General features: G+C 37.8%; 1 protein-coding gene across 1 annotated transcript in view; it reads left to right on the forward strand.

Moving 5' to 3' along the window:
- The first annotated feature begins 9,100 nt into the window (after positions 1 to 9,100).
- The window catches only part of LOC134744006 (uncharacterized), a 51,979-nt gene continuing 43,659 nt past the window's right edge, over positions 9,101 to 17,420 (forward strand). The window contains exon 1 of the mRNA XM_063677639.1: positions 9,101 to 9,200. Coding sequence (XP_063533709.1) covers positions 9,167 to 9,200 — 34 coding nt within the window. The 5' untranslated portion in view covers positions 9,101 to 9,166. The remainder of the gene's footprint in view (positions 9,201 to 17,420) is intronic.

Raw genomic sequence — 17,420 nt, forward strand, 5'->3', positions numbered from 1 at the left:
TATCCAATAGGGGTTGTAAGAGTACGCAATTTCCATTTCTGTTAATTGTTATTATTTTTAGAAAACTATCTTAGTTTTGCTACTTATTATGTCACTTTATGGGAGATGATTAAACTATTCGTGCAATAATGACAAATTTGATTACCTACTCGTACCTATCATTCAATATTTTATTATTATTTTTAGAACTTTAAGTGCGCACTGTGACATAACAATCACAGAGGCTACGTGTGTTTTTGTGACATGTGACGGGAACATGAAAACTTGTTAACTTAATTTGATCGTTCACTGCCGTTTTTACGGATCCCCTAAGTCATCAATAACGTACATTCGCGATTCGCGCAAACCGATTCGGCGCACAAATACTGTGCCCGAACATGCTGCGTTCAGTACGCAGAGCAGAACAGCGGGGCGAATTTGTATAAAGTTCGGGAAAAACGCATTTAGTTATTACTAGCTTTTGCCCGCGACTTCGTCTGCGCGGACTTAGTAACAGCAGCTAAAGTAAGTTTAGCGCCTGGAAAAATTCTCATAGCAATCTAAATTTGAGCATATTATGCACACAAATTAGCAGGCACTTCGTTAATTATCTCAATTCCACGCCGCTTTTTACTTTCTTAAGGGATGATTTTCGGGATATAAACTATCCTATGTCCTTCTCAGGGACTCAACCTATCTCTATGCTAAATTTCATCTAAATCGGTTCAGCGGTTTAAGCGTGAAGAGGGAACACACAGACAGACAGACAGACAGACAGACTTTCGCATTTATAATATTATAGTATGGATTACTATAGAAAATCCATACCAAATAATGAAATTGTCGCAATCGCAACCTGTATCATGCGACCAAAACGTCGTAAGCGCCGTAAAATTGCGGATAATATTTTATCGTTTGCGTAAAATTCTAGATGATAACGCTACTTTTCCACTGAGGTGGAAATAAGCGGAGATGAGAGACGTGCCGAAATCAACCTATAGCGTTAGTTGTCTTCTCCGCTCTGCTGGATTACGATCAATGCTATATTTTAATTCAGAACACGCTTGCTGCGTTTTCGCCTTTGCACCGGAGCGGGGATCAAGTCCCCTCTCTCGCAAGTCGCAAGCGACTCCCGAGCTCCCTAAAGACGGACCGCGCCTCCAAGCACTAATACCCAGTGGTATCCACCGCCAGCGAAACAAATAAATAACCACCCAAGCACGCATACTTTTCCCGCTTTCTATTTAAGGCCGTTCCATCGGTTTGCCGCTGTCACTGTCACATTTCGCAAGAAAGAACGGGAAAGATCATGCGTGCCAAGTGTCATTTTTGATCGAATTTTGTCGATTTTTATTTATTTTAGAAACATTACCTTACAATATCGAAATTCGAAAGCTATGAAATTACTATTTAAGTTAAGATTGTTTTTTCTTCTATTTTTGTTTAAAGTATCACATAATAAATAACCGAGTAAAGTTTGATTAAAAGTCCGAGTTAGAGGTTACTTTGGGAATTAATTGTATCGAGTGAAGTGTCATAATTCGTGTATCGGAAGCTATGTTATTAAAGATAATTCAATTTCAATTTCAATTTATTTATTTTGCTAATATACACAGATACAATATTGGTCATGTCAGTGTGGTACAAATTCATGAGTGCATATTACGCCACAATAGGCATGCAAAATATTAATCTTACACTAAAATTATAATTAGCCTATCTTCTTAGCTAACTAATAGGTATACATTTAAACTTATTACAAATATAGTCAAGAACTACATATATTTTTTCAACGTCTACGAATATCAACACCTCTTAGAAAAACATGATCATATAAGGAGAGTTTTCGTCTTCTGGCTCAGGGAACCGCCTCAAGAGCGACTATCTCAGCAGCTGCCCCCGCTAACTACTGTGCGACTCAATCACAGGTATTGCTAATCATCATCAATGCTATTGTTTAATTCCCGCACGTCTCCTATCATATCCGCCTCACTGGAAAGGCAGATTAAACGATCAAGTAACCATTCTGTCTTATTCTTTATCTATGTACCAAACGTCGGATTAAAAAAAAATCGTTAAGCCCGCTCCAGACTACGCGGCGCGAAGCCGCGAACGCGAGTGTGGAATCGATTTCGCTAATGAGGGCTAATGAATTCGCCGCCAGGGGCGCTAGTGTAGATGGTGGTCTTTTCCATAGTTCGAAATGTCAAATGTCACTTGTCACTTTAATGACTGACAGCTGATCTTTAGTCTTTTGGACCACCATCAACAGAGGCGCCGAGTTGCTTGACGACCGCCATCTTGGCGACATCGAGTCGGGATTAATTTTTTGTTTTTGCTCATTAACGTTGTTTGAAGTGTAATACTGATAGCTTATTATGCAGTAAACTAATGAAGACGTGTGCGGATAATGAAGAATTAATCTAGATACGAGTTTATCCACCGTTTTGGCGTCAACGCCAAGTAGCTCCACGTGGCCCTTCTATAGTCGCTATCGCTATACAAGAGCTCATAATATCACAACTACCGAATAGGCTTGTGCCTGCTCGGTCACTACAGAGAGCGCTCCGCTCTCGGTCAATCGGTCAAACGAACTAGTTCGGTCTTTTAGTTCCTTTAGTTCAGTTCGGTTGTTGAGAGCCGGGAATGAATAGGAATCGGTTGGATTTTTTTTAATATTTAGTAACTGAATACAATTTAATTTGTATGATACCATGTGTCAATATTAAACATTAAAACAGCTTAACATAATTAAAAAAAAATCAAATATGAAAAAAATATTTGATTTTTCTTCATATTTTACGGGCTTAGGAGTGTCACGTCGTTCTTTCATCTCGTTTACATTCGTGTCAGCGACATTGTCAACCGTTTCGTTCCATCCATTTACCGTTTTAGTCAGTCAAGCGCTCTCTAATCCCACTGAACTAAAGGACCTAAAGACCGATTAAGAGCGTGCAAAAAGATTTAGTTCCTTTCGGTCCTTCACGGGATTTCATTCTTAACAGTTCTTAGTTCATGACCGACTCAAGCCTACTACCGAACAACGTCGTGCTCTAAGAGCATTTGGTATTTCTACCTCTAACCGTATCTGGATAGAGCCCTAGAGGCCATAATTGTATTATTTATACTTTTACCGTACACTGGCTGATTTACATCAAGATTGAAGAAATATAACACGATTCCACGTGGATCCCACTTTGACGTTGGCGAAATCATCGACAGTATCGATGGAGCCATTCTACATAAAGATTGATTAAACAGAGGCGCCAACTGGTGAGCAAAAAAACGATAGCCCTCATTAGCGAACTAGACTACACACTCGCGTTCGCGGCTTCGCGGCGCATTTCGCGCACGAGTGTGGAGGGGCCTTCAGATACCGGCTTCGGGCAAATGCTGCGACCAATCAATTTTATATTTGACACTTTTTGCTTCATACAACCAATCAAATTGAGTTTTATGATGAAGTGGGCTGATGCCTAAATGTATGATTGTCGGATAAATTTTCCAGAACTTTATACAGCGCGTCTCCTACCGTGGGCGTTTAAATATAGGGTTTGAATTTATTCGTTAAACTGAGCTACATTTTATATGGTTTAATACATAATGGCCGATTAGAGCTCGATGCTACCTATGGAAAAGCTAAAAATATTTTTTTTAATACAGTTGCTCAAAAAGTGCTACTTTTCGTGGCTGTTTAGCGTGCGGAAAGTTGGTTTTCGCGAACTAGTGCTTTTTTTACTCGCCTACGGCTCGTGGCAAGATATCTCGGTACTAGTGAAGTAATGACATACTTTCCGCACTAGTAGCATCGAAATGTACTATTATTATTTGTATCTCCTCGGATCTCACGGGCCTATAAATCCCGGTCTTTTGATAGGCTTGCGTGGGGATATAGATCCAACACGTAGAGGCCCCTTGGAGAGCTTTAATGTCATGTAGAACGCCTGCTGGAACCCGTTCACAGGTGCAACAATAGACACCCATGAACCGGTCGCAGCAGGCATTGGGACTATTGTAGAAAAAGTGAACAGTATACCGGTCTATGGATTGAAGTTTGGGTGGATAATGAGACTGGGCTATTGAAAAGAAGTCCGGACACCTGCCATAACAATGCTAACACACGTTATCGAGGCAGGTGGTGACTTGCCGCTTACTAGATGGGCCCCTGAAACTGCCGTCGTGAAGACGACCAGGAGCAACACCGGTGTGAGCGGCTCAGGGGTGTCGAGAGGTGTGCGCCGCTTTCTACCCAGTGTCTGATGTTAACAGCCACTGTGCCAACTCGCGTCTTATGCATCTTTCACTTCCACCCCTGGAGCATATAGCTCTTACGACTCCCCTCTGGACGGCCACTGAAGGCAAGCCAGAGCTGAGAGTCATGCGGGTCCCCTTGGGGTCCACTCCGACCGACGAAGACACGCCGGAGACGGAGACCCTGACCGACTCTCTGGAGCACTCGGGTCCGTGGGGTCGTCACTCCCCAACAGCTCGCCACAAGCTGCCCTGCGGGTATAATTATTATTATTCTATTATTATTATTATTATTTCGTAATTCCGTGGTTGGTCTCGGCTTTAATGCCCCATAGTCGACGGCACTCTGTTTAATTGTCTACTATTGTATTATTATTTGCTAACGTTATTTAAAATGGCTGTGACATGCAGACAGCCAGACAAGGGCTTGGCTACGAAACAAGCGTGGAATTTTTCGCACCGTTTCTAGGGTTCCGTACCCAAAGGGTAAAAACGGGACCCTATTGCTAAGACTCCTCTGTGCGTCTGTCCGTCTGTCCGTCTGCCTGTCACCAGGCTATATCTCATGAACCGTGATAGCTAGACAGTTGAAATTTTCACAGATGATGTATTTCTCTTGCCGCTATAACAACAAATACTAAAAAGTACGGAACCCTCCGTGTGAGAGTCCGACTCTCACTTGTCCGGTTTTTATTCTTATTATGATTATTATGATTAATTTTGCTGTCATCTCTATAAGAATACCTTCTACGAAATGATACATTTTAGGCATAGTCTTGTTTCTTGTTTATAGTATTTTCTTTTGTATTGTCTAGAATATATTTTTTATACAAGATGTATGAAGAACATTTTCTGTCATTTGAGGGTTTTGTAGCCTTTCATCCTGAAACAAATGGAATCGATGATACCAAACTCAGTGTCAAAAAGCGACGTTTTTGGTTTTTGGTAGAATAAAATGTCACTTTTGACACAGACAGATTGGTATCGTATCGCTGTGCCATCTTATAATCATTGTTCGAATTGGGCCATGTAAGTAAGTAAGTAAATATTCTTTATTGCACCAAAATTATACATTATGTATCTTATGTTATCATTTTCTTGTGAAATCTAGGCTCGCATGAGGTGTTATAAAGAGTTGACATCCGTACGAGTACAGTAACAGTATTAGCGGGCAGTGATTCTCATTTCCTACTGTCAGCGTCAGGCGGCAGCGGCTCCAATAGCGGCGCCGCACACTTGCGATTTTCGCTTACCTACTTTTTCTTATGGGTCGATGTTCATTTTGATGTCGAATTTTGCTTTCGTTTTCGACCAACCCTTTTCAACAAAGACCAAACATTAAAAAAAAATTGTCTATTTTTGAATTTAAATTGAATTGAAAAACTTTATTTCAGACACATTAGGTATCCATAAAACATTGGTTAGTACTTAACAAATAGCAAAACAATGATAATGTTAGTATTACTTAAGGCTAAAACAAAAAACTGTTTTTTTACAAATCAAAACACGATACCGATTAACAGCCCGCGCCCGATTCGAACAATGCTTATTAGAAGCCACAGTGATACGACACCGATCTGTCAGTGTTAAAAGTGACATTTCTACAACCAAAAAACGTCACTTTTTATTTTATTTACTGTAATTAACGGCCTCATTCGTCTTGCCAATTTTTGTACTTATTTTTTTTCCTTCTAATCAAAAGTAATTAATGACAATAAGTAATATAATGCCAAATAGCTCGTAAGATTAATCTCTGTTAGTGCTGTTTGGTTGATATAAATAAATAAACTGAATAAATTGAAACTTTTACCATTAACAGATCGGTATCGTACCGCTGTAACTTTTTTAAAGCATTGTTCGAATCGGGTCGTATGCCCTTAAACGGATCCGAATTCTTTTTTACACCTTGTATATTATATATAAAATGTTAAAGTTTATTTATTTTGAACGCGCCTTAAACGCTGTTTTTGCAAAGGGGCTAATCACGTGACACATGTGACGTCACACGCGAGTAGACTCAATGACCTTAGTAAATCTTATGGTTTATGTGCATATAGCCTTGTATATTTAAATCTTTTTATTTTTATTTTGTCCTACACTGAAAAATAATAATTAGCCTAACTCGTTTAGTTATTCAGAAACTTACTAAACTTAAGTTATAAGGAAATGACCCGGACCCGGGTATGTCCTTAAACTACGTCCAAAAGGGAGGTATGGGCACTGTGAATGACATCTCGCTTTGTGTGGTAGGGCACAGGACAGCGGATGTCATTCCAGATCTAGAGCAGAGCTCAACTGGGGAGGTACCTCCACCTTACAGAAAACCGCAGCCAAATAACACTAGACCCTACTAATAGTGTTGTGTTCCTGCCGGTGAGTAAGGTTGCCAGAGCTCGAGGGAGAGGTGTTAGGGTCGGCAACGCGCATGTAACTCCTCATAAATATCTTACAACTGATTTCGTTGTAACAAACCGACCTGTTGGCTGGTGTAACACATAGTTCACAAGTCCCAATTTTTGGGTAACTATTTTTTCATTTATTTCAATGTAAGGACTAAAAAATCGCACGACTGCGCCAGCTCTAAAGCTCGGCTTACGAACCAGCTGTCATGTTATAGATATGTTATAGGGAATAAATGAAATGGAACAAAATAGAAAAGCACGGCAGCTTTGATACTTTTGTAGAACTTGGATAGTTTAGAACATTGGTCTTATGTCTTTATTATCTCAAAACGTAAACGGTGCCATTTGACATCAAATAAACATTATCTTTTTCATTATCATTTCCTAAATCGAATTAATATTCTTTTCTGCATAGCTACGCTCCAATATGCCCTTATCGCCCGTAGTCGTCAACCGTAGCTCGTTCGTAGCAGCTCTACGGCGTAGCAACTAAAGTTCGTAGCACCGTACAATCAATATGATAAAAATGAATGTGTCCATTTTGATATTATAATTCTAGTAAATTAATCAATATTTTTAAGTCATTAATTTACTATGAATTTGCACATTACCAGTAAGCAACAATATCGTCTGCCAATCTCCATTACTATTTAATATTTTGTCGCTTTATTTGCCTTCCTCGTGAAGAACTTCATAACTTATGTAATAAATTAAGTTGCATACAAATATGTCAACATATTCTCACAGTTACATAAACAATATCAAATTTCGTAAATAAACACAGTCCCCTACCCGGAAAATAAGCAACAGAAACGTAATTTATCTTATTTACATCGATGGAAAGCTTACATATAAAAAGTTTCAAATAATCAATAAAACGAGCAACTTCCCGTTCCGCTTTAAGCGCCTACAGGTTCCCGTGAGCGTCTGCTTCGCCATGACCATCAACAAGTCGTAGGGGCAGACGCTGCGCGCCGCCGGCGTCATGCTTAGACTGATTTGACTGGAGGACCGATTTGGATGATATTTGCCATGGACATGATTTGGATAGGTACAGTCAATGACGTAAAAATACGAAAATAGTACTGTATCACGTCAAAAATTTGAATAAGGGCAAAAACATATTGATCTTGGAGTGTAAATTTGTATAGTGGTACCTAATTGTTAAATATTTTATCTGGACTACAGTCCTCTAGCGTATCCATCTCTCAACTTTACTTCAAGTTCCGCCCACAGGGGAGAGGGAGATAAATTAGGGGTGAATTAGCCGCTTACTGACACCGACCGAGTTCCACGCAGGCGAAGCCGCGGGCACAGCTAGTAAAATATAAGTAGATTAAATAAACGAAATCTGAGATTACATATATTTAGAAAATATACGGTATATATACGATATAAACTGTATTGACCACGAACGCTGTAAAGAGTTCGAAACGTCGGGATGTATTATAAATTCAATATACGCGATATAATCCGTTTTCATAGTTTTATTTCATAACTATAGAAATACCTAAATTTTAACTTATTTTCTAATTATTTATGTTTCTAATTATTTGTGTTTTAAGAAATATTTTCGGACAGGTGTTATTATAGATGTATGAACAACATTGACAGCAACCTTTGAAGTCTGACCTGACCGCTGCCCGCAGAATGTATCCAGTGTGGCAAATCCTTTAAGGTGACGTTCGGATGGCAAATTAATGCAGCTGCAATATTACTGCTGCGGCCGCTTTCACTGTCAAATTATTTGATAAAATGAGTGACTTTGGCTACTAAAGTTGCTGACACGATTAGAACGTTCAGTTGTTGCAACATGTGCTATGTTTTGGTTATATATTTGCTATGTTTTGTAAAACTGTTTGTGAAATAAATTATTTTATTCTATTCTATTCTATTCTAGAATAGTCCTTCGTCAGTGGAAGAGGGTGTGCAACTCCTTTCCAAATAGGGAATTTTACGCGAAACTCTGCGTAGGTGGCGCCACTATCACAATCTGAGGGTCTACCACGAAACAAGAAAATCGAAATTTCGTTAACCAACGTCTGTCACTTGCATATTCGAGCGATAAAGAGGCAGATAGCGAAATTTCGGATTCGCGTTTCCCGGTAGGTCCTCTGTAAACAAACCGCCTTGATACATCAATGTCATATTTTATTATCTCTGAAAACTTGTCAAAAACCTGTTAAAGGTTTTCTATGGTTTACTAAAAAGGCTAGTGCTGCACTCCGGTGGCTGAACATTGCAGTAATATCCCCTATTGCAAAATTTTAAAATTGATGTACACTCCGCGTCAATACTAGCAGAAGAAACAACGCGGTAATAGTTCATTTCAATGCGTGTTATTATTTACGAGTCCCGAGATGTCTTTTATGAGACGTAGGCGATCAAAAATACACGGCTGTATTCACATATTTACTCAGATAATGCAAAATTCTATGTACTGTCCAATAGACACTGACATCTAATTACGCTACCCCCCGCAGTCGCGGCTCGGAGGCTGCGCGGTCCGCACGCCCGCGAGTGATGTGAGCAATATGACGGTGATTCTCGTGTTCGGACTTTTCGTTGGTGAGTTTAAAAAAAAGGTTTTAACAGTGGAGAAAAGGATTTTTCTTTGGTGGTAAGATTAGTGATGTAGTTGAAAGGGATAGTGATTCACGTTTAGAATTAGGGTTTGAGATTTTTGTCGATGGTTGGAGTTGTACCTATAAAAATGTTACAATTGAAATTATACTAAAAATATTATGCATTAAAAAGGAAATTATTTTTGGTGGTAAGATGAGTGACAGGTCCGGAAATAGGATAGTGATTTGTACGCATTTAGAATTAAGGTGTGAGATTTTTTTTTCAGATTGGAAAGATCTTATAACTGAAAATAAAATAAAATATACCGCATAAAAATAAATAAATGAAAAAGGTAAAACGTGTTCGGACTTTTCGTTGGTGAGTTAAAAAAAAGGTTTTAACAGTGGAGAAAAGGATTTTTCTTTGGTGGTAAGATTAGTGATGGAAAGGGACAGTGATTCACGTTTAGAATTAGGGTTTGAGATTTTTGTCGATGGTTGGAGTTGTACCTATAAAAATGTTACAATTGAAATTATACTAAAAATATTATGCATTAAAAAGGAAATTATTTTTGGTGGTAAGATGAGTGACAGGTCCGGAAATAGGATAGTGATTTGTACGCATTTAGAATTAAGGTGTGAGATTTTTTTTTCAGATTGGAAAGATCTTATAACTGAAAATAAAATAAAATATTATGCATAAAAATAAATAAATTAAAAAGGTAAAACGTTTTAGTTAGGAATACATTTTAAGATAAAAATAAGTAATTGAGTGGTTTTATAAAACCACGATGCGTGATTTTTTCGGACTTTTGGAAAATAATTCGATTTAAGGTATTAAAGTCGCGTTTTTATAATAAATATCATTATTTAAAATTATCTTAATAAACCTCGCCCAACGCCAATGTAATAGGGAGTATTACTGCAATGTTCTGCCACCAGAGTGCAGCTCTAGCGCACATCCTAAATCATAGAGTAACTTGTACATACTACGCCATACAATTTTTCAGTTTTCACAAATAAATTTGTTGCGAATAAATTATGACATTGAGGCTGTTTGTGTCAGGGACCTACCGCGAAACGCAAAAATTAAAAATTCATTATCTGCTTCACTCTCTCTCTCTTCTTCCCGTTATCCCGGCATTTTTGCCACGGCTCATGGAAGACTGGGGTCCGCTTTGACAACTAATCCCAAGAATTGACGTAGGCACTAGCTTTTACGAAAGCGACTGCCATTTGACCCTGGGTTGGAAAACCCAGAGAGGAAGCTATGCCTTACTGAGATTAGTCCGGTTTCTTCACGATGTTTTCCTTCACCGAAAAGCAACTGGTAAATATCAAATGATATTTCGTACATAAGTTCCGAAGAACTCATTCGTACGAGCCGGGGTTTGAACCCGAGACCTCCGGATTGAAAGTCGCACGCTCTTACCGCTAGGCCACCAGCGGTTCCCGCGTCTTATCTGCTTCTCTATCGTTCGAATATGCAAGAGTGATAGAGATGCAGATAACGAAATTTCGATTTTCGTATTTCGCATTAGACCCTCTGAATGTGTTAGTGGCTCCCCCTACGTTCACCTACTCAACACGGAATGGCGCTGTAATTAATTATCGCTTGCTTATCATACGCGAGTCATGGACTAAAAAAACCGGTATAAGTAATTGGGTAATTTTTACTTTTCTTTATATTACTTATTAGGGATATTAGTTAAAAAAGAGTACTATTTGGTAATTAATTTCATTTTTTTAGCTTTAGTTTTACTGTCTCCGGATTTGAGTTGAAGTATTCGTAAAATGTATGGACATCGTAAAAAATGTCTTTTTGAGTATTTTTTTTAATTCATTGGCTCTGAACCTTTACCATCATCATCATCATCATCATGTCAGCCGATAGACGTCCACTGCTGGACATAGGCCTCCCCCAAGGCTCGCCAGTCCGACCGATCCTGTACCGCTCGCATCCACCGAATTCCCGCGACCTTCACCAGGTCGTCGCTCCACCTCGTTGGAGGCCTACCGGCAGTTCGTCTTCCGGTACGCGGTCCGGTGGAACCTTTACCATGCTATATGGAGACAATAATGGCATATTTATTTAGCTAAAGTTTGAATCAAGGGACAATATATAGATATACTCCGCAGACCATACAAAATGTAACAATATTTTCTTTGAATTTGTGTAAAAAAAAAAAAAATTGTCATACCTAGTCCCAGATTGTATACTGTACCTTGTTTGTATGTATTACTTTCTGTCCTAAATTTCGCAGTTCATTAGTACCTACTGTAATGCTGTGTAATTTTTTTAATAAATAAATAAATAAATAAATATTTATATGAAAACTTTGAAATGGATCCGGAGGCAGAAAATGAATTCCGATTGCAAAATAATTGTAAAAACTGTTTATTTGTATTATTACGTTACTTTTTGTACCTATTACCGAAGGATCTGATACTTTTTTTTTCTCCATACACGAGTGACCCACCCTAATAAGTAAGCTCTCCGATTACGCATAGGTTGTTGAGATCTCACGGTAACGTTACACTGGGGTTTTCGAGTAGCCAATTAACCATTGAGAATTTGATTGACGGAATCGTGACGTCCGTGACGTTCGAAAACGTTCGAAACATGGAGACTGTATAAAGGAGCCAAATCTCTATGTATGAAAAGTGTCCATCAAAAAACAGTAATTAGGCGGCGCCACCATACACCGAAATACTACCAAAAACAACCTACGTAATTTGGTCGGGTTATTTGTTGCCTTATATGGTTCATGTTATACTCATGTCCCAGAGCCTAACTAGCGCACCGGAGAGATTAGGAACTATTATTTAAAGCTTAACGCGGTCACTTTTACAACAATTCTGCCATAAGAGATTGCGATCCTTTCTATACCATCCATAGTTCGAAACGAATAAAAACGTTCGTAAACTTCCAATAAAATTATGATAAGACTATTTGCCATTCACCGTAGAATTTGACAGATAGAGAGTTTGACGTACAAAACTCATAAGGTCTACTGTCCTTAAAATTTTGTATGAAATTACAAGCAAATATTAAGTATTGTAAAGGACGACCGGTCTGGCCTAGTGGGTAGTGCCCTATGAAGCCGATGGTCCTGGGTTCGAATCCCGGTAAGGGCATTTATTTGTGTGATAAGCACAGTTATTTGTCCCTGAGTCATGGGTGTTTTCTATGTATTTATATATTATATATATCGTTGTCTGAGTACCCATAACACAAGCCTCCTTGGGCTTACCGTGGGACTTAGTCAATCTGTGTAAGAATGTCCTACAATATTTATTCATTTATTATTGTAACCTCAGTCCGTTAATGGAGCTTATTTCAAATACTCTAAGTACTAGAAATAAAGTAGAATTTTACTATGCTGTAATTATGTAATGCGACTTGCTAAACTCAGACAAAAAAACTTTAGGCAATAGAATAAAAGTTTCACTTTAAAAGCAAATTGTGAATGACTACTTGACAAAGAAAAAAGCTTTTTTCTAAGTATTTAGTGTATTCATTAAATTATCTATATTATATAATTAGGCCTTAAAATGTTGGTGCTTTTTCTCATTATCAATATAAAGAACGAAGCCAGAGGCGTATTCAGATTTATGGACTAGATTTTAATTTGATATTGATTTTAGTATATCTTGCTCGCATTTATTACTATTAATTTAAGATTAAAACATTATAATATTTCTAAAACAGAATTGAGATATAGTAGATTGACTAGATTGTTAACCAAGGGATGAAAGGCACTCATTCCTGCCGAGGTATTTTGGCGCTCGAACGCAGTGAGAGCGCAAATAGTCCGAGGCTGAAATGATGAGTTTCACCCGAATTAAACACTCCTGTTCATTTCGAATACAAGAAAAGTAAAATTCTTATTTTTTTTTAAACATGATTAAGTATACATTTTTACGGTATTTTGTGAGGGTACTTTCAATTAACAATTTAGGCAAAAGTATCGTTATTTATGGAATGGGGGGTCAAATATCAGAGTGGAAATTGTATAACAAATCCATTTAAACTCCAAATTTAATTGCTTATCTTAAAAAAATCGTACTTCGAACGTAAAATGCTCTAGTGCATACAAGTATCATTTTCTGCACACCTTTTAAAACAACAATGACCCTCTTTCAGAGCATGTGAAATGAAAAATCTTAATCTGTGCGCCCCTCAAAAGCACCTATGCCCATAGATATCAGATGATCTACAGTAAATCAAAATACGCATTGCATATATGTGATATTTTCTATAAAAAGGGACCTTATTGTCGATGGCGCTTACGTCATTATTAACGATGCTCCGATATAAATAAAATGCCGCGCGACGCTGTGCGGCGTAAGCGCCATCGACAATAAGGTACCTTTTCATAGAAAATGCCCCATATAAACGCCGAAAGAGTACCACTTCTTTAATTTTCGTATGCTTATCGTCTTATGGCATTTAAGGAGTAAAGCGTACAGTTTAATTTTTTGCTCGTATACAGTTAGCTCATTGAGTAACAAGCACGGATAATGGACCCGGCGGTAGTTTCAAATTTGATCAACGCCGACCAACTTGCTTCCAACTGTTAATCTTTGATGGCTCTTCAAGAGAAGTTTGGCTGAGTAACTTTACCTTGTTTAGCGGTAAGTGTCCATTTATTAAAATAACGTGGCAAAAATGATATGGATAGATATAACGTTTATTTGATTGCTGCAAACACAATTTAAAAATAGATTGACAACCAGAAAAAAACCGGGCAAGTGCGAGTCGGACTCGCGCACGAAGGGTTCCGTACCATTACGCAATAAACGGCAAAAAATTGCGTTTGTTGTATGGGAGCCCCACTTAAATATTTATTTTATTCTGTTTTTATTTTATAGCGGCAACAGAAATGCATCATCTGTGGAAATTTCAACTGTCTAGCTATCACGGTTCATGAGATACAGCCTGGTGACAGACGGACAGGCAGACAGACGGACAGTGAAGTCTTAGTAATAGGGTCCCGTTTTTACCCTTTGGGTACACAAGTATTTTTAGGGTTCCGTACCCGTTAAAAGTGAACAATCAGTACTAAATACAAAATGTGGTTTATTATTTCCAAAACATTTGAAAATTTTGCGTCTATCGGTCGAGGCTACCTAACTGTACAAGAAGATGATGAAGTTAGCAGTAGCATAATCCATTAATATTGTAACTTTCTTATTCATAAAACTACCTCATTTAATTTAATTATCTTTATCCCTTTCTTACAAATACGTAAGTCAAAATGACAGATAACAACAAATGACACATTTTTAGGTCCAGTTTCTAGAGTACTGAAACTTAAATTTACTGTACATTTGCTTACTCACACAAATATATATGTTAATGTGTATATGCTACAGAAAGGAACAATATGGAAAGATAAACTCGAAAAATAAAGGAAAAGATCGAAAAAAGCGGGGAATGTTGTAGTGTTTTACGTACTCACAGGAGATCGACAAAGCAAAGCTCTTTTTTCTCGACTAATTATGTCTGAGCGACGAGAGTTCTTGCCCTATTTCGGTATTCCCTGCAATAAATTAGTGAACTATCTTCTTCCAAAATGAGACTTTAAACGGTAGGTTTAAAGTCGCAAGAAAAACGCTAAAAACATTTTCTTTTTTTCTAAATCCTGCCAGCACAAGTGGCAAATAAAAGGCGCATTTCTTTAAAACAATCAGCAACTCACATTACGACGACCGTTCCAATTACAAACTCGGCAAAAAGAATCTAATTCAATTGCCGTGAACTTCCGTGTCAAACAAATCTTTAAAAACGTCTTATGTTACTAGAAAACACTTGTTACTTCAGTCCTCTTGAAACCGACTGAAGGGACTGTTTTTTTTTTTACAATTTAACGGTTAACGACACTCTAATTAAACAATTTGTATGTTCGAATTTAAACTATCGTGAGACATATTAACTTAACTAACTTAGCAGTTTCACTCACGTATTTTTAGATTTTTTAGTAGCTCGCGCGACATTTCCTAGTCCTCACGACACAGCCTTGGCCTAGTGTGAGGGCTACTGCTAACCAAATTGTCATTTATTTGTAAGTGAAACCGACTTTTATATCCTATATTTCATTTATGCCTGGTAAAGAAATAAATTTTTGTATTTTTTTTTTGTATTTATTTTTTGTACATGTTCGCTAATTGAATATAATGTTGGATAATTTTTGGAGCTCTCGAATCGGGCATTCTTTCGAGGTGACCCATCTCAGCCGCTGGGATTTGCAGAACCTAACAATGGTCTCCCGTTTGATCAGAGCTTCCAGTTTATGGTTCTTATATAAGCACGGCTTATTTTTATTTATTCCATTATTCTTTTTACTGATAATAATATCTCCAAAACGCCTACACGCAGTATTTACTGTTTTGTTGACATCATTTCCTTTACTTTTTACGTAGGTTTTCCTGTTAACATTTGAGGAGGGTTTCAATTTAATCCAAGCCTACGCTTAAGTAGGTACTCAACATTTTGGAGATCAAAAGTTGTCAACATGAATTATGTCAGTCAGCTGAAGAAAACTTGTTAAAAATGTACCATTTAATTGGGGAAGACTGGGAAAATTAATAGAGATGACACCATTTTGAATTTTATAACATAATCTAGTTAGATACAGAGCAAAAATAAGCAATGCTATTTTAGTTATATTTTTGAACTGTTATTAACAAGTTTGGGAACAAATCAAATTATTATATTAAATATTTTGATTTGTGTTTTTTAAGTAGTCACACTACTATATATAAATTAAAAAATGTAATAGATGTCATATATTAAAGAAAAAGTGACGATTTAATATATGACATCTATTACAGTTTTTAATTTATATATAGTAGTGTGACTACTTAAAAAACAAATCAAAATATTTAATAAAATAATTTGATTTGTTCCCAAACTTGTTCATAGATGGCAGCACCAGTCTCTCTCGCTACAACGTAAATCCGTAAGGAGTTCGTTTAGGAGGTGCAAGCGCGCACTGCTTGCCCTTAGAGCTGGTCAAAGACGCCTAGTCTTACTAAGCTGGCATATAGTCGAGAAATTCGGACGGGCACCGCCGTGGCGGGGTGGCCTAGGGGTTCATGGCGTTAGCCGCGATAGCTAAAGACGCCGGTTCGAATCCGGCCTTCACCACTGGAGGGCTTCGTCACTTTTTCTTTAATATATGACATCTATTACAGTTTTTAACTGTTATTGTCAAATAGTTAAAAATGTGAAGGTTTTTTTTGATTGATTACCTGTATCCAATTTTTTCCTTTGACAATGCAGTTTTTCTCAGATTTTAATAAAATTTGGTAGATAGATAGTATCCTGTTTAACGAGCGCAACGAGAAGCTATGGAGTTTTCGTAAGGAACTTAACGGAGATTTAAATACATTTTGTGTCCCAAATTGGGATACTTATTGTGTTTATTCCGACCAGAATGAAGAGCTCTTCCAAACTACCAATTTTTATCAACATATGACAAAAAATGGCCCAAATGATTTACGGCTCATCTACGCGATGGCCCAGCGCTGGACCAGCGAGATGGCCATGCGATGGTTGAAGCTCCGCACGTGTAGATGCCACCATCCGACACCACTACCCTCTCTACACGCTGGCCGATCTTAGTGGGCCAGTATAATGGTCCATCGTGTAAAAGAGCCATTACAGTTGTACACATGCAGTAAAAAGAAAAATGACTACACATAAAATTCAAATTGCGAACACGAATTTCCTTCCCCATTCCGGTTACGGATTAAAACTCGTAGGTAAATACAATTACGCGAAGAGAAATATCGTTACGCCGATAATTGCTTTGATCGTGTCGACGCGACAAAGGTGTCGGGGGCGAGAAAATATGTGATAAAATTGTGGGTAATTTAAAGCTGGGTTGATACTGATACGAGTAGTACTTCCTATATTTTTTGGTGCGTTGTTTCATGCACTATTGATGCAAACTGTATTAAACTAATTCCATTTTTAATATTTGTAACAAAGTAACAGCTCATTAAATCACATTTAAAATCGGGTCTATCGCGAATTTATTTTGTTACCTTTATTTACCGACGTTTCGACACAGGTTTCACTGGTCGTGGCCACGGCTAACTGATGTCTCAGCAAAATGTCAAAACAGAGATTTGTGTGACTACCCAAAAAGGTGTATTTAAAATTTGGGGTAGACATCACCTTTTTATTTTGCTGGGACATCAGTTAGCCGCGACC

Source organism: Cydia strobilella, chromosome 9, assembly GCF_947568885.1.
Source record: "Cydia strobilella chromosome 9, ilCydStro3.1, whole genome shotgun sequence".
In the NCBI taxonomy this organism is placed as follows: domain Eukaryota; kingdom Metazoa; phylum Arthropoda; class Insecta; order Lepidoptera; family Tortricidae; genus Cydia; species Cydia strobilella.